At 45.6% G+C, this 14,117-nt stretch overlaps 1 protein-coding gene across 1 annotated transcript in view; it reads left to right on the top strand.

Moving 5' to 3' along the window:
• Positions 1–12,113, top strand: part of LOC115482101 (copine-8-like) — a 119,186-nt gene extending 107,073 nt beyond the window's left edge. Inside the window, exons 14-16 of the mRNA XM_030221667.1 lie at positions 5,469–5,526; positions 6,936–7,009; positions 11,925–12,113. Of these exons, the coding sequence (XP_030077527.1) occupies positions 5,469–5,526; positions 6,936–7,009; positions 11,925–12,113 (321 nt within the window). The remainder of the gene's footprint in view (positions 1–5,468; positions 5,527–6,935; positions 7,010–11,924) is intronic.
• Positions 12,114–14,117: the final 2,004 nt, after the last annotated feature.

The following is a 14,117-nucleotide window of genomic DNA, read 5'->3' as shown; positions in this document are numbered from 1 at the left end:
GATGCAAATCGGCCTCTTTATATAGTTTTGAATCTAAGGGGCCTTTTTTAAACAGGCTCTTTGAAGCTGACTCAGCAACCTATGCAAGTATTCTACTTCCCAACACCTTAATTAACACTTAATTGAGGTCGCTGGATGAGCTACCTCTCCAGCAGCCAAGGAACAGAAAATAACTGCCTTTTAGAACAAGAGTTTTTGACTGTTAAGTTTCTACCTCTAGAAAAGGTTTCAATTTAAAACTATGGGAAAATGCCTATTTCTAGAGAAAATTTCAGTTTTAAACTATGGGAAAAGGGTTGTACACACGGCAACTAGTTAATAATGCTTGCTTTTCTCTCTCTCTCTCTCTCTCTCTTTTTATTCTCCCCTTAAAACTAAATTAGGTCCTGCTTGCTTTTCCCTCTCTCTCTCTCTTTTTATTCCCCCTTAATACTAAACTAGATCCTGCAGTGCCTGCTAGATTCTATCTGTTAATACTGTGGTACTTGCAGCTGTAAAAAGTTGCTGCATACTTATTCTGTGGTCATAGAAGGAACTGGGACCGCTGCTTCTCGAATCAGGGACGAGCTCATTGGCCCTGCTTTTTAGCAGCTGGTAATATACTAGACATAGAAAAGGAGTCAAATGTGAGAGAGAAGACCTTAGAAAAATGAGAAAAGGAGATGAAAGGAAAGAAGAAAAAAAAATCTAACTGCACAAATTGTAAAGCTGTGATTTGCTTTTGCTGTTTTGTTGTTAAACACTTACCATTATCTCTTTCAAGGCTTCCCCAGCCTCTGCTGCTCAAATGCTGAATTTATTTTATCCTGAAATGAGTGACTAATGGATGATTGATCTTGTTCACTGGCACTCCTTGCCTTCCACATTAACTCTCACTTGTTTCGTGCACTGTATAAACATCGCCTCTCTTCTCCCTGCCCCGGCTTGGTCATGTCCCTCTTATTAGCATATTAACGAGCTTTTCAGCATACAGGGTAAGTGCATTACCTCTTCATAATGAATCTGTCCACTCTTATAATGTGATATGACAGGTCAGTCTGAAGTGGACATGCAGATCTTTGCTCCTCCATCTGAGATCGTGTCTATACCCTCCTCTCCCATGAACAGGGCACCAACATCTAATTATATGTTTCTTCCTAATTTTTCTGCTAGGATTACTGGCAGTTAATACTTTGATCAACTTCTATTGTTATTCTAATATGGAAGGACCAGCTGGATTTTATGACTCTGAATGGAAGAGTTCTACCTGGAAAATCCATTTCAACCCTTAAAACTGCTGCAGTCCTGGTTTTGTCCACCTTACCTGGGTGGACATGTAGGTCCCAATATTCAATGAACATATGCTCCTTATTTTGAGAGTGATGCTCCTGAACTGGCCTCTTTGAAAATTTTCTTGGGCTGAGCGCTCTGTTGTCGTATTATAGTGCACATTACTATTCAGTAGTTCTGTACTGTGCCCTATTACTCAATACTGCCCCCCCCCAAGGAAATATATCTGCCAAAATTGCATAATATGAGGTACAGCCAGTTCTGGATTATTTCCCCCCGATATTCAAAAATATTTAACTGGCCAGTTAAATGCACTATAACCGGCTATCTGTGAATTTTCAGCAGGACATGGCCGGCTATGACCCGGTGAATTCACAGTTAGTGGCTAGTGGGTAGCCAGTTATATCACTTGATATAACCGACTATCCGCTGATTTTCAGCACATTTGGTGGCCATATTTGACCGCATGAATACGGGGCCTATATTTGGCCAGTTTAAACTTAACTGGCCAGTGCTGAATATTGGCTTGGCCAGTTAAGTTTGAACTGGCCAATAAAAAAACCTGGATATTCAATGCCGGTCACCAGAAACAGCCCAGCATTGAATATCTAACATCAGTACTGACTGTGGGAGTTAGCCAGGCTAACTCCTGTGGTCTGAATATTGGGCTCTTTGTACCAAGCCACACCTAGTTTGTAGTTAAAGCACTGTCCAGCCGATATTTACCCGCAGTGATCAGTGTTTTTTTTAAATGTTGACAGACACCCCCTTCTCATCCCCAACCCCTACCTACCAGTCAGGACTAGTCTCCCTGGGCCTACCTGATATCCTTGTTGGTCCAGCGGGACGATGGGGACAGAAGCGAAGCCCACTAACGGCTGCCGTCACAAAATGGCTGCCAGCTCCTCCCCTGTACTGCCCCTGACCTGCCCAGTTCTAACACGAATAGTCAAGAGTTGATATCCAGTGGCACTGCCTGGTGTAGTGACACTGAATATCGGAGGTTCAGTGGCCACAGGTAATATAAGTGGCCTCTCCTGCCCACTTAAATCGTTTTGAATATCGGGCGGTGTGTCTCCTGTAGCTGCAAAGATATTAGTTGAAAACAATTCACCATGTCTGCAAAATGTTACACCATACTAAGGAAAAACAGCATATGTGATTTACTGCAGATACAGTGTTCTTGGTTTATTTTAATTTTTTTATTACATTTGTACCCCATGCTTTCCCACTCATGGCAGGCTCAATGCAGCTTACATGGGGCAATGGAGGGTTAAGTGACTTGCCCAGAGTCACAAGGAGCTGCCTGTGCCTGAAGTGGAAATTGAGCTCAGTTCCTCAGGACCAAAGTCCACCACCCTAACCACTGGGCCACTCCTCCACTGTTGCTACTATTTGAGATTCTACATGGACGTTGCTATTCCACTAGCAACATTCCATGTAGAAGTCGGCCCTTGCAGATCACCAACCGCACAGGCTTCTGCTTCTGAGAGTCTGACGTCCTGCACGTATGTGCAGGACGTCAGACTCACAGAAACAGAAGCCTGCGCAGCCCTACATGGAATGTTGCTAGTGGAATAGCAACATTCTATGTAGAATCTCCAATAGTATCATTTTATTTTTGTTACATTTGTACCCTGCACTTTCCCACTCATGGCAGGCTCAATGCGGCTTACATGGGGCAATGGAGGGTTAAGTGACTTGCCCAGAGTCACAAGGAGCTGCCTGTGCCTGAAGTGGGAATTGAACTCATTTCCCCAGGATCAAAGTCCACCACCCTAACCACTAGGCCACTCCTCCACTCCACTCCACTGGTTAGCAGGGCAGAATAGGGCCCCTGCTGATAAATAGTGCACATTATTGAGCTTTAGAGCACATTAATTAAACAATAGTATGCATCATTGATGACATGGGCAGAAACCCTGAAATTTTCCCATGCTTGGGTTGGCATCAGTGAGGTGACTCCAAAAATGAGGTGACACTAAAGAAGTCAATATTGAATATTAGTTAACTGAGAAGGAGAGGATGGCCGGATCTCCACAAAATATTTAGTGGCATATAACCGGATAGTGCCTCTGAATATCCTATTTGACCCCTGTAGCACTGCCCAGTTACTGCTGGAGTGGTCCAGGGGTGAAGTTGGGATGAAGCCAGGGAGTTATGAGGACACTATCAATGTTCAGTGGTGTCACCGGATTACTATCTAGTTAATTTAGAACAGCAAAAAGTTTACCAACTAGCTATATTCATGGATCCAGAGAGATGTATTCTCAGCTCTCAGATTTTTTTGCTGAAGCTGCTTGTGGCTTATTACTATTATTACAGAAGGAAGAACTCTAAAAATGTTTTTAAAATTCAGGTTCAAATCCAAAACAGTATGTTTTTCAACAGTGGGAAATCCAGTGAGAAATATATGACAGTTATGGTACAAAGAAAAGTTGACCTCTTGGGTCAAAGTTCAACATTTCAGCTGATCAGGAGGCAGGGAATGGAACAGGACGAAAATGCCTTGGGACAGCCCAAGGGTATCTGATGCCTTAGGTGAACCATCAGCCATGCTCCCCTCCCATCCAGGTAGGCTAAAGGCTCTACTATACCCATAGTCCAGCATCTCCCCTTCCTCTCTCTACCATCCCTCAGAATTTCAGCATTTTCCCCTTCCTTACCTTCCCCAGTGGGACAGAATCTCTTCCCCTCTCTACCCTGCTCCACACTAGGCGGTCAGCCTCTCCCATTCCCTACCCCTACTGCATGTCCAACATCTCTCCTCTTCCAATCTTCCTACCAGCCCTTCCTCCTCCTGAGCCTGAAACTGAAAGAGGACTGAACACTATGTGAGGCCTCTAAACATAGATCTATACTCAATTGGTGTTGTTTCCTACCCCCCTTCCTCCTTCCTCTCCAGTGTAGCAAACTTGCTATTGGAGATGGAAGGAAGAGGGCAGAACTAGAGCATGGACACACAGCATTCCATTCTTTAGAGCTTTAGGTGTTCTAAAGGGAAGGGATGAAAGAGGATAGGGGGCAAGGGTAGGTTCTCTCCTGTGCCAAAACTATCTTGTTGCCAACCCCTGCCCCCCCCCCCCCCCCAAAAAAAAATAAATATGCTGCTCTAGGTGGACACCTAGCCCAGCTAATTGCAGAACTAGCACTGGTATAACTGAGCCCTTTGATCTTTCATCGAGTTAGCATGATATCATGCGGGATCATCTGCGACTTCCATAAGCCAAAACCTGGTTTCTGATAGGGCAAAATCTATTCCTTCGTAGTATAAAATGGCATTGGGAATCCTTGTTCTCTAGTAGTCTACTTAAAGTTCTGATCTATAACTACACTGTTCTGATTCAGACACTGCAAATATTATTACTATCATTGTACGTAAAAGCTGTCTAATTGCACAGAACACTCAAAAATGTACATTGCAGTAGGACATTGGCCCTTTGCTGGTGGTTAAAGGCTTATGACCGATCTTGAGGCATGCAGGATCCACCAGTAACAAATGTGCTCTTCTATCTTAGACCTTCTAGGTTCAGAAATAGATTTCATGCCAAAAGAAGTAAAATGGGTGGCACCCACCCACTCTGCCCCTTGAACTGCTTTGTACCATCTTGTGTACTCCACCAAGGATTCCTTGCTGAGCTCTGTAGTCATTTGTTGTTCATAACCAGATCTGATTGCAGAGGGTATCAGCACCATCGGATTATGGATGGAAGGAGGTATAAATACTGTGGGATTGAGCATTACAGGCTGATAGTTATTTTTTTCACATTTTATATTCTAAATCTTTTCCCTTTTTCTTTCTCCCTCACCCCATGCCTATTTTGTTTCTATTTTACTTCCTGTCCACTTGTCATTCTCTTTCCTTCCCCTTTCACCCTATGTCTACTTTTCACTTTCCTGTTCCTTTTTTTTTTCATTCCCACCACCTTACATCTTCTCTTTTAATCCTCCTCTCACTGACGTTCACCCCCCCCCCCCCACTCTCCCATTCCCAAGACTTTTTCACTTGTTTCTCCTCAAATCCTCTCACCTCATTTCGTTTACATCTCTGTGCCCTTCTTCCTCATTACTTATTCTCTCCTCTCGCTTTCTCTTTACTTTTCTTTTCTCTATTATTGTCCTTGCCCTTCTTTTCCTATATCACCTCCATCTCTCCTTCCTCACAACCCCTATCCTTCTCTCCTCTTCCTCTGCAACAGGCTGCTAAGCTTCCAATGTCCATAATAATTGTTGGCGTAGGACAGGCAGAATTTGACGGTAAGATCAAATAGCTCTCTCCCAGCTTTCACTTGGAATCAATGTATTAAAACATTAAACTGTCACAGTGCTTACATTTTTTCTTCCTCTATCATTCAACAGCAGTGATTGATTTCTTTCCTTTCAATGTCCAGGGATCTAACTGTCCGTTACCGTAAGGAACATTCACAGTGTTGCACATGGGTCAAGCTGAGTGACTTGTCCTCAGGGACGTATGTGTGGCAGTTGCAGGAAAAGAATCAAACACTGTCTGGGACCTTGAGCATTTGCAGAGAAGAAAATTCTTTGCATGATTTCCATGTTAAAAAAAGTCCCACAAGTATTTAATGTCAGAAATGTTTGAATGGTCAGACATATCGGTAAAACGATGCCAGACTTCAGTCCTTGCAGTAGGGCTAATATTGAGGATGGTGATGTGCTTTCCTTAAAGCAGAGAAGTAGCTCTGTTTTGCTCTTCTGTTTGTACAATGGGTGCACTCTACATGCAGTCAAAAGTTCATGAGTAAGGGGGCTGTGTTATGTCTTGGGCTATTTCGTTTTTCTTGACATGATAAGCCTCCAGTCTTTCCAGTCTACAAAGACGAGAATTGTCAAAAGCCATTAATGGTGGATAAAAATAACCATCTACTTGTGGGAATTGGCTGTCTGAAAATTGCCTAACCTCCCCCCCCCCCCCCCCCCCCCCCCCCCCCCCCCACCACCACCACCACCACCAGTGTTCCAAGAATGGAGTTAGGGTAGAGAGTGCTACAACATATTAAGTTTGGGCTGGAAAAAGTACTCACAAAAAAGGAGGTAAAATTTTCAGTGGATACATTTTTCTTTAGGCATTTTTTTTGTTTTTGTTAAATTTGTACCCCATGCTTTCCCACTCATGGCAGGCTCAATGCGGCTTACATGGGGCAATGGAGGGTTAAGTGACTTGCCCAGTCACAAGGAGCTGCCTGTGCCTGAAGTGGGAATCAAACTCAGTTCTTCAGGACCAAAGTCCACCACCCTAACCACTAGGCCACTCCTCCACTCCAATTTTCAAAGGGAAAGTATACTTTCCGTTTCAGAACTGGTGCAAAGTTCACGGGGGGAAAAGTGCACACGGACTTTACATCTAGGTGCATGGTTTAGAAAGTTCCTCTCTAAAATTCTCCCATGCTCAAGATGTTGATGATATATTTAGACTGGCCAGCTAGTTCTGATTTTTGAGAAACACTTTTGCTGTTACTCTGTTGTATGCATAGACTAGTACTAGGGGTGTCATAAGGTTAAGTTATGTGACTTCATTGTAGGTTGATAAAACGCTGTGGTCCATTCACCATACCCAGCATCTTGACGGAAACTTTCTAGCCCTTTTTGTCCTGGTTACTCTTCTAGAAATCCCTTTACTGAAACCTGTATACTTTGTCTCCCTGCAGCCATGGTGGAGCTGGATGGGGATGAAATCAGAATCTCATCCCGAGGGAAGCTAGCCGAGCGCGACATTGTTCAGGTAAATTAATTGGTGTCTTGCAGTGTACTGCCTCATTTCTAAATGTCCCTGTGGGGGGCACAGTAACGGGGTGTAGTGCTGAATTACTAAGGGGCAGCAAATCTGTATAGTGTCAAAGCAAGCAGAGATATGGATAAAATTACAAGAAACAGCAAGTATTGTGTCCCCACCCCCAGATCCAAGCCTGAATCCCATACAGGCTCCACCTTGTGATAGTGAGTCTACAGCCAGCCCATAAGAAAGAGGAAAATAACTGTTCTCCTTACAAAATCCTGCTATTCTCTACCAACATGGCCAAGTGAATTCATTGCTGTGCTATAAACCAAAGTGATATCTATTGCAACCTCAGCCTGAGGAATCTTCTTACCATTGACACCAGGGCCGTGCCAACACGGTACGTGCGGTAAGCGCCACAGGGGGGTGCCTGCCTTCAAGGGCGCCGCGCCGTCGAGCTGTATTAAAAAAAAACCTTAATCCTCCGCTCCATCCCCGATTCCCCAGCGCTTTAAATTTACCTCGCTCCGCCTCTGACGTCTGCGCAGCGTCAGTGAAAGCGCTGCCTGTCTGACGTCTCTCCACCAGCCTTCCCTTCGCTCATTCGTTCCCTCTGTGTCCCGCCCTCAAGGAAATGACGTCAGAAGAAGGTGGGACACAGAGGGAACGAACGAGCGAAGGGAAGGCTGGTGGAGAGATGTCAGACAGGCAGCTCTTTCACTGACGCTGCGCAGACATCGGAGCCGGAGGCGGAGAGAGGTAAATTTAAAGCGCTGGGGAATCGGGGATGGAGCGGAGGAGGCTCAGGCCAAACCCAGCCATTTCCTCCATCGCGCCCCAGACAGCAGCTTGGGGGAGCAGCGCTCGGCTCTTTGGCACCGCCCAGCTCTTCCACGCGCCTTGGAGCCAGGCAGGTCCGGGGGGGGGGGGGCGCCAGCGTGCGTGTGCGCGTGCCAACTGATAGTCTGTAGGGGGGCGCCAACTGATGGTCTGCAGGGGGGCGCCAGAGACCCTAGGCACGGCCCTGATTGACACATACCTCTTTCCTTCGAGCAGCTCCAATAAATGGCATCAAACTGAAGCCCTTCAATCTCTCTCTAACATGCATCCTCTGAGAAAGCTGAAAACAGATTTATTTATTATTTATTTTAAAACTTTTACCCCTCCCCCCCCCCCCCCCCCCCCCCCCCCCCGTCCGAAGCCAAGCAGCTTACAGTAAAACATACAAAAACAAGACTTTCTCAACAGACATCTCTGGAAACCCCTCTTCCTCTTACCATCATATTTGTTAGTGATGGCATGCAGGGCCACTGAGAGGGGGGAGCGGGGGGGGGGGGGCAAGATTCCCCGGGCCTGGCCTCCAAGGAGGGCCCAGCACCGGCAATCAAAAGAGACTACTCTGCCAGCCACAGGTCCTTCTTCCTGGCCCGTCCTGCCTATGTGGAAACAGGAAGTTACTTCACAGGAGGCAGGACACGGCAGGAAGGAGGACCTATAGCTGGCAGAGCACTGTCTCTTGTTTGCTGCTGTGGGAGGACAGTGGCCGGGGGAGCGGTGAGGGGAGCAGTAGCCCTAAAAATTGTTTGCTCCAGGCCCAGCTTTGTCTCTTGGTGGCCCTGATGGTATGGGGGATATGTTACAAAAGAGTGGGGACACCTTTGGTGGCTGGTGTAGCTTGTCTCACCCAAGAGAGTTGTCATAACATGGCTCAGCAAGCATTTTCAAGATTTATGGGTCAGCTGCCAAATATACTGGGATGCACATGACATCATCCAAAGTCCTGAAAGGAGTTACAGTGTGGATGGATGGTTGAGAATCACTGTTTTAGTGATAAAGAGGTCGATATTCAGACCATGGGAGGGAGCCCAACTAACTCCGCGGTTGGCGGCCAAGCCAGAAATTCAATGAGGGGCCATATCCAGTGACTGGAATTTAATTTTTTGACCACTAAAAACATAGCTGGTTAAGCCAATATTCATCGGCTGACCAGCTAAGTTACAGTGGTCAAAGATAGACCTGCTATTTCCACAATTCAATCTGGCCGCTAAACATAACCAGTCAGCCAATGAATATTCCCATGTAACTTTGTAAGTCTACGTGCTTTGAAAATGAGCCTCTATATTATCTGCAAGCCAGTGAATTGGCAATCAAGTTCCCCAGGTAATGCACGCTGTGTCTGCCAGATCACTGACTTAGAAAGTTCACTGCTGTACCACGCTGTGGTGGTTGCGTGATCTCGCCAATCTAAGCATTGAAGAGGTGATTAAAGAGCCCAGAGCAGTGATAGGAGCAAGGGGTTCCTGCCAAGACCTACAATTCCTTGGGGTCTTTTTGGCGTTTGTTTCTTTTTAAAATTTCCTCTGGATCAGCAAAAAGAAATAGTTTCTCAACCAGTGGATGGTTTAAAGAAAGCAGAGCTTTGTGGATTAAGGATCCCTTCCAGTGGAGACTGGTGTGTGTTTGTGTCTCTGTACATGTACACATATGCATACACACACCCCACATGCATCGCTCTTGCTTTTAGTTAAGAACTTGGGTGTCTTTCTGTGAACACCCAGTCATGTTTAAAGGGCCAACATGGCACATACTGACATCCTGAAACAACAGTCTCACGTGGGTTCAGAGAGCAGGATTCTGTCGCTCTACTGAGTTACATCCAATGACCAATGGTTGACCAGTTCTGTAGGTGCTATTGACACAACATGAGTTTATTTCTCCCTTCCCCAAAGGGCTGAAGGTATCTGAACTGGAGAATGGACTCCAGCTTTCCCATTTGGCAATTTAAGCCACCACTGGGGCCATGATGCTCAGTAGTAAACGCGGGCAGTAGAGGCCATTAGTGCCATACTAATGCATGCATTTACCTGCGCAGCATGTTCAGAGGGCTGGAGCGCAGGAACAAATGAGCACGCAGATGAACAGTGCAAGTAGCATGCTAATGTAGTCAAGCTCATGTTAATGAGGTCATTTTGTATTCCTCCCCAATGCTCAGAAAAAAAGCGCCTGAAACAAAATTGTCTTACTGCTGCAAAAAATAACACCAGGTAAGAGTAAGAGCAGGCGTAAGGCTGTTCGAAGAGAGGATTTCTCATGATTCTTATGCTTTTCTCACGAATCTTTATGGAAAATCTGCTGGTTTTGATTGCTTTTGGAAGCAGAAGGAAGCCTGTGCAAGCCCTTAATCCAGGGGCGTAGCCAGACTTCGGTGGGAGAGGGGTCCAGAGCCTGAGGTGAGGGGGCACATTTTAGCCCCCCCCCCCGGAGCCGCCGACCCCCCCCCCTGCCATTTTTAACTTCCCTGTACCCATTTTTGACTCCCCCCCCACCACCACCTTTGACCCCCCCCCCCCCCCCCCAGCACCAACCCTTTTGACCTCCTTCTTCCCACCGCCACCAACCCTTCCCGCTGCTGCCGTCGGGTACCTTTGCTGGAGGGGGTCCCCAAACCCCGCCAGCTAAAGTCCTTTTCTCCGGCACGGCCGCATTGCTGATCTGCAAGGGCAGGCTTCTGTTTCTGTGAGTATGACATCCTCAGGACAATCCTCCTGCCAAACTCCCTAATGCTCAATGCTATGAGCGCGCCTATATTTGCATCTCATTAGCATTGAGCATTAGGGTGTCGTTCTTCTGTGCTGTTTCTACGGTATTTTTATGGAGCTATTTGAAAAAGCTCCGGGGTTATGAGCATCGGGGCCTGGCTGAATTATTTCTTCAGCTCCCTTTCCCCTCAATGTTTTGTCAAATAATTAGCAGACTTCATTCAATCACAGCAGCTAAAAACTGTGAACCCCTCCTGAACTTTTGGATCTGCTTTCTTCCTGCAGTATCTCAGTGTGGCAAATTAAAATTGGGTGCATTTGACAGGTACAGGGGTCACCATCCCTGGGCACACTGATATTTCCGCAGAATGCGAACATACGCACACATACACTCACCCACCTTGCCGGACATGTTCCACATTTTAATCTGTAAAAGGCCTAAAGATGACTCATGAATGGATCTTAAGCTGTGTCTGTTCAGGGACGGCTTGTCAGCCCTGATATTTGAGGAGAAATAGCACTCCTTTGTCAGAATGACAGATCAGAACCAGCTCCAGGAGAATTATATCCACAGCTACCCTGTGCTCAGTGGCGTCTGAAAGCTATTCCATAGCTTAATGACATTTCGGTCACATTAGCTCAGTTTGCTGTTTAAAAATAGCTTTTTATTTTAAACACTATGGGCTCGATATTCAACCAGAGGCGATTAGCATTTTGCTGACTGCAGCCGGCGCTAAACCAGGAAATTCAGTGCCGAGCCACATCCAGGCATCAGCACTGAAATTCTGAGTTTTTGGAGCCAGTTAATACAAAGCCAGTTAAGTGCGATATTCAGCCTTAACCGGCATAAAGATAGACTTTTGTGCCGTCCTATATATGCAATTAACCTGGCCGGTTAAGAGCTGAATATCGGCACTTACGGCCGAGTGCCGACTCCACCCCAGAACGGGCTCCAAAATAGCTGGATTTCAATTCAACGCAAATAGGTTATTTTCAGTGGTACAGCCCCAAACAGGCAATTTAACTGGTCAGGGACCATTTCTGGCTGGTTAAATCACTTTGACTATTGACCCCTGCATTACTGAACTGTGAAAAAAGCATATTAAACTCAAAATGTGTTCTGCCATAAGATGATATAAAGCAGATAGAACTGAAGTGGAGTATCAGGGAAGGTGTAGAATACAACTGATGTGTAGTGGTAGAGCTTTGTGTATGTGGGAGGGCGGGGGGAGGCTTAGTACTAGAATAGCAGGAGGTGCAGGGCAGGATTGAAGGGGGCATTGCCAGAAGCCCACACAGTGCCTGCTATACTTTGCCTTACATGAGAAACTCTGCACTAACATTGTCCTTGCTCTGAGTTCTTTTATTTAATTGTGTTGCAGTTTGTCCCATTCCGAGATTACATTGACCGCACGGGAAACCACGTCCTCAGCATGGCTCGTCTTGCCAAGGATGTCCTGGCAGAAATTCCCGACCAGTTTATTTCCTACATGAAGGCACGCAGTGTCAAACCCAACCCGGCTCCGCCACCGTACACACCGCCGGGACTCACCCTCCAGACACAAATCTGACAGCAGGGATTCACGGTCATGGAAGAATAGAGCACCAGTCCGGGACACCTATGTCACTTCAGCTGGTTTCGGTCTTTAACAGATTGTATGAAAGTGCGTGCTTCCAGAACACAGAGGCCCTTGTCTTAACAGATTGATGCTGGGTTAAGCACCAGGACGGTATCTGGTTTGAAAAAGGTGACTGCAGGGTGCCCCCTGAACAGCTCTGAGCAATATTTCAGAACCATGGCAGGACAGGTGCCTGAAACTTCCAGTGTTCTGATTGGTGGAGAGGGGCATGATTGTGTGATGTCACTTCCTCAGTTCTGGAGGCCCCAAACACAGAGTTCCATCTTTCTAACCACGGGTCAGCTCTTTTATAGATGTATTATATATTTTTGACTTGCATTACTTTGGTTTGCAAAACTGAATGTTCTCCTTTTCCTCAGTGTATCCAAAGCAATTCTGTCTTTCTTCTGGTGATTTCTATACACCGACTGGTATTTCAGCTTCATTGCTAGACATTTCATATGCTACTCTTCCTGCCCATCAATTAACTCATTAGAGTTTGCATAATGTATTCTCCTCATCCCCTTGCAGAGAGATGTTATGAAAAATCAGAATCTTCTTGCCTGGTACAGCCACCTTCCAAACCTTGTATTGTCTGCTTTCTGGCCTCTCGCCAGCTTTATTTTATAATTATTTTATTGTTACATTTGTACCCCACGCTTTCCCACTCATGGCAGGCTCAATGCGGCTTACATGGGGCAATGGAGGGTTAAGTGACTTGCCCAGAGTCACAAGGAGCTGCCTGTGCCTGAAGTGGGAATCAAACTCAGTTCCTCAGGACCAAAGTCCACCACCCTAACCACTAGGCCACTCCTCCACAGTCAGCTAACGTATCATTCCTCGGGGTGTGCAGTCCAAAGACTTTCGTTTTGTTTAGTTTGCTATCTCATTTACAGGAATTTTTGTTTTGTTTTATTTTCAGAAATAGTGTGTATGCACTTTTTTCTGAACAATGGTGCATGAATTCTGACACAGGAAAACAAAATGAAAATCCATTCCCCTCCCCCCCTCCAGTTTTAGCCAAAAAATGACATATCCCATGTCATTTCAAATGAGTGCACATCCCTAATAATTCCTGCTTAATTTCGTTTATTAATCAGATATTCATCTGATGACAGGTGATTGGGAACTAGAGACTGTATGATGCAAATAGTGTCTTCTGTAATTCACAAGGCCGTAACCCAGTTGGGTAGTGGATTGTGATCCAGTGGCAATTCAGGAAGCACTAAAGAACTGAATTCACATCCTTAGAGGATGATGTTCATTTTCCACGTCCCTTTTGTCCTCAGCCTCTCTTCTGATACAGTATTGCCTCTTCAGACAATATTAGTGTTATTGGATGACTCCAGGTGTTAGGAAACTTCGCCATGCGGAACAGAACTGAGGATAGCTCATGCGACAACTGACAAAAGATAGTTAAGATTTTCAGTCACTAGATAAGAGTTTCCTCTACTTTAAAAACAACAACAACATTTTATTCCTCTACCTGCAGTCTGCCAGTCGCAGAGGAGAGAGGCTCTCTGTATCCCTGTGACTATGTCCACAGCCACCCCTAAAGGTGACTGGGTCTGTATTTCCCTGCCTGTCCTGATCTGCGCAGTCCTGCAAGTTGAACTGCAAGTGCACGATATACAGCTCACTCTGGAAATTGTAAGGGGAAAGGCGAGAGCCTAGGTTCTGTAACTTATGATCTTTGATCAGATTCTAGCAAACCAGAGAAACAGAGGTGAAAATTGCAGATCTGATTGGGAACTTATACCAGTTTATTTAATTGAATTGAATTGTATTCTGCTTATCAAAAATCTAAGCAGATCACAATCATATAGGTATAATTTAGTAAAAACATGTATAACCAGAGGGGTCCTTTTACTAAGGTGCGCTGAAAAAATGGCTTGCTGTAGTGTAGGCACAGGTTTTGGGCGTGCGCAGTTCCATTTTTCAGTGTGCCTGTAAAAA

This window comes from Microcaecilia unicolor, chromosome 12 (assembly GCF_901765095.1).
Source record: "Microcaecilia unicolor chromosome 12, aMicUni1.1, whole genome shotgun sequence".
Classification (NCBI taxonomy): Eukaryota; Metazoa; Chordata; class Amphibia; order Gymnophiona; family Siphonopidae; genus Microcaecilia; species Microcaecilia unicolor.
The sequence above is the reverse complement of the archived record's forward strand: the minus strand, read 5'-3'. Positions and strand labels throughout refer to the sequence as shown.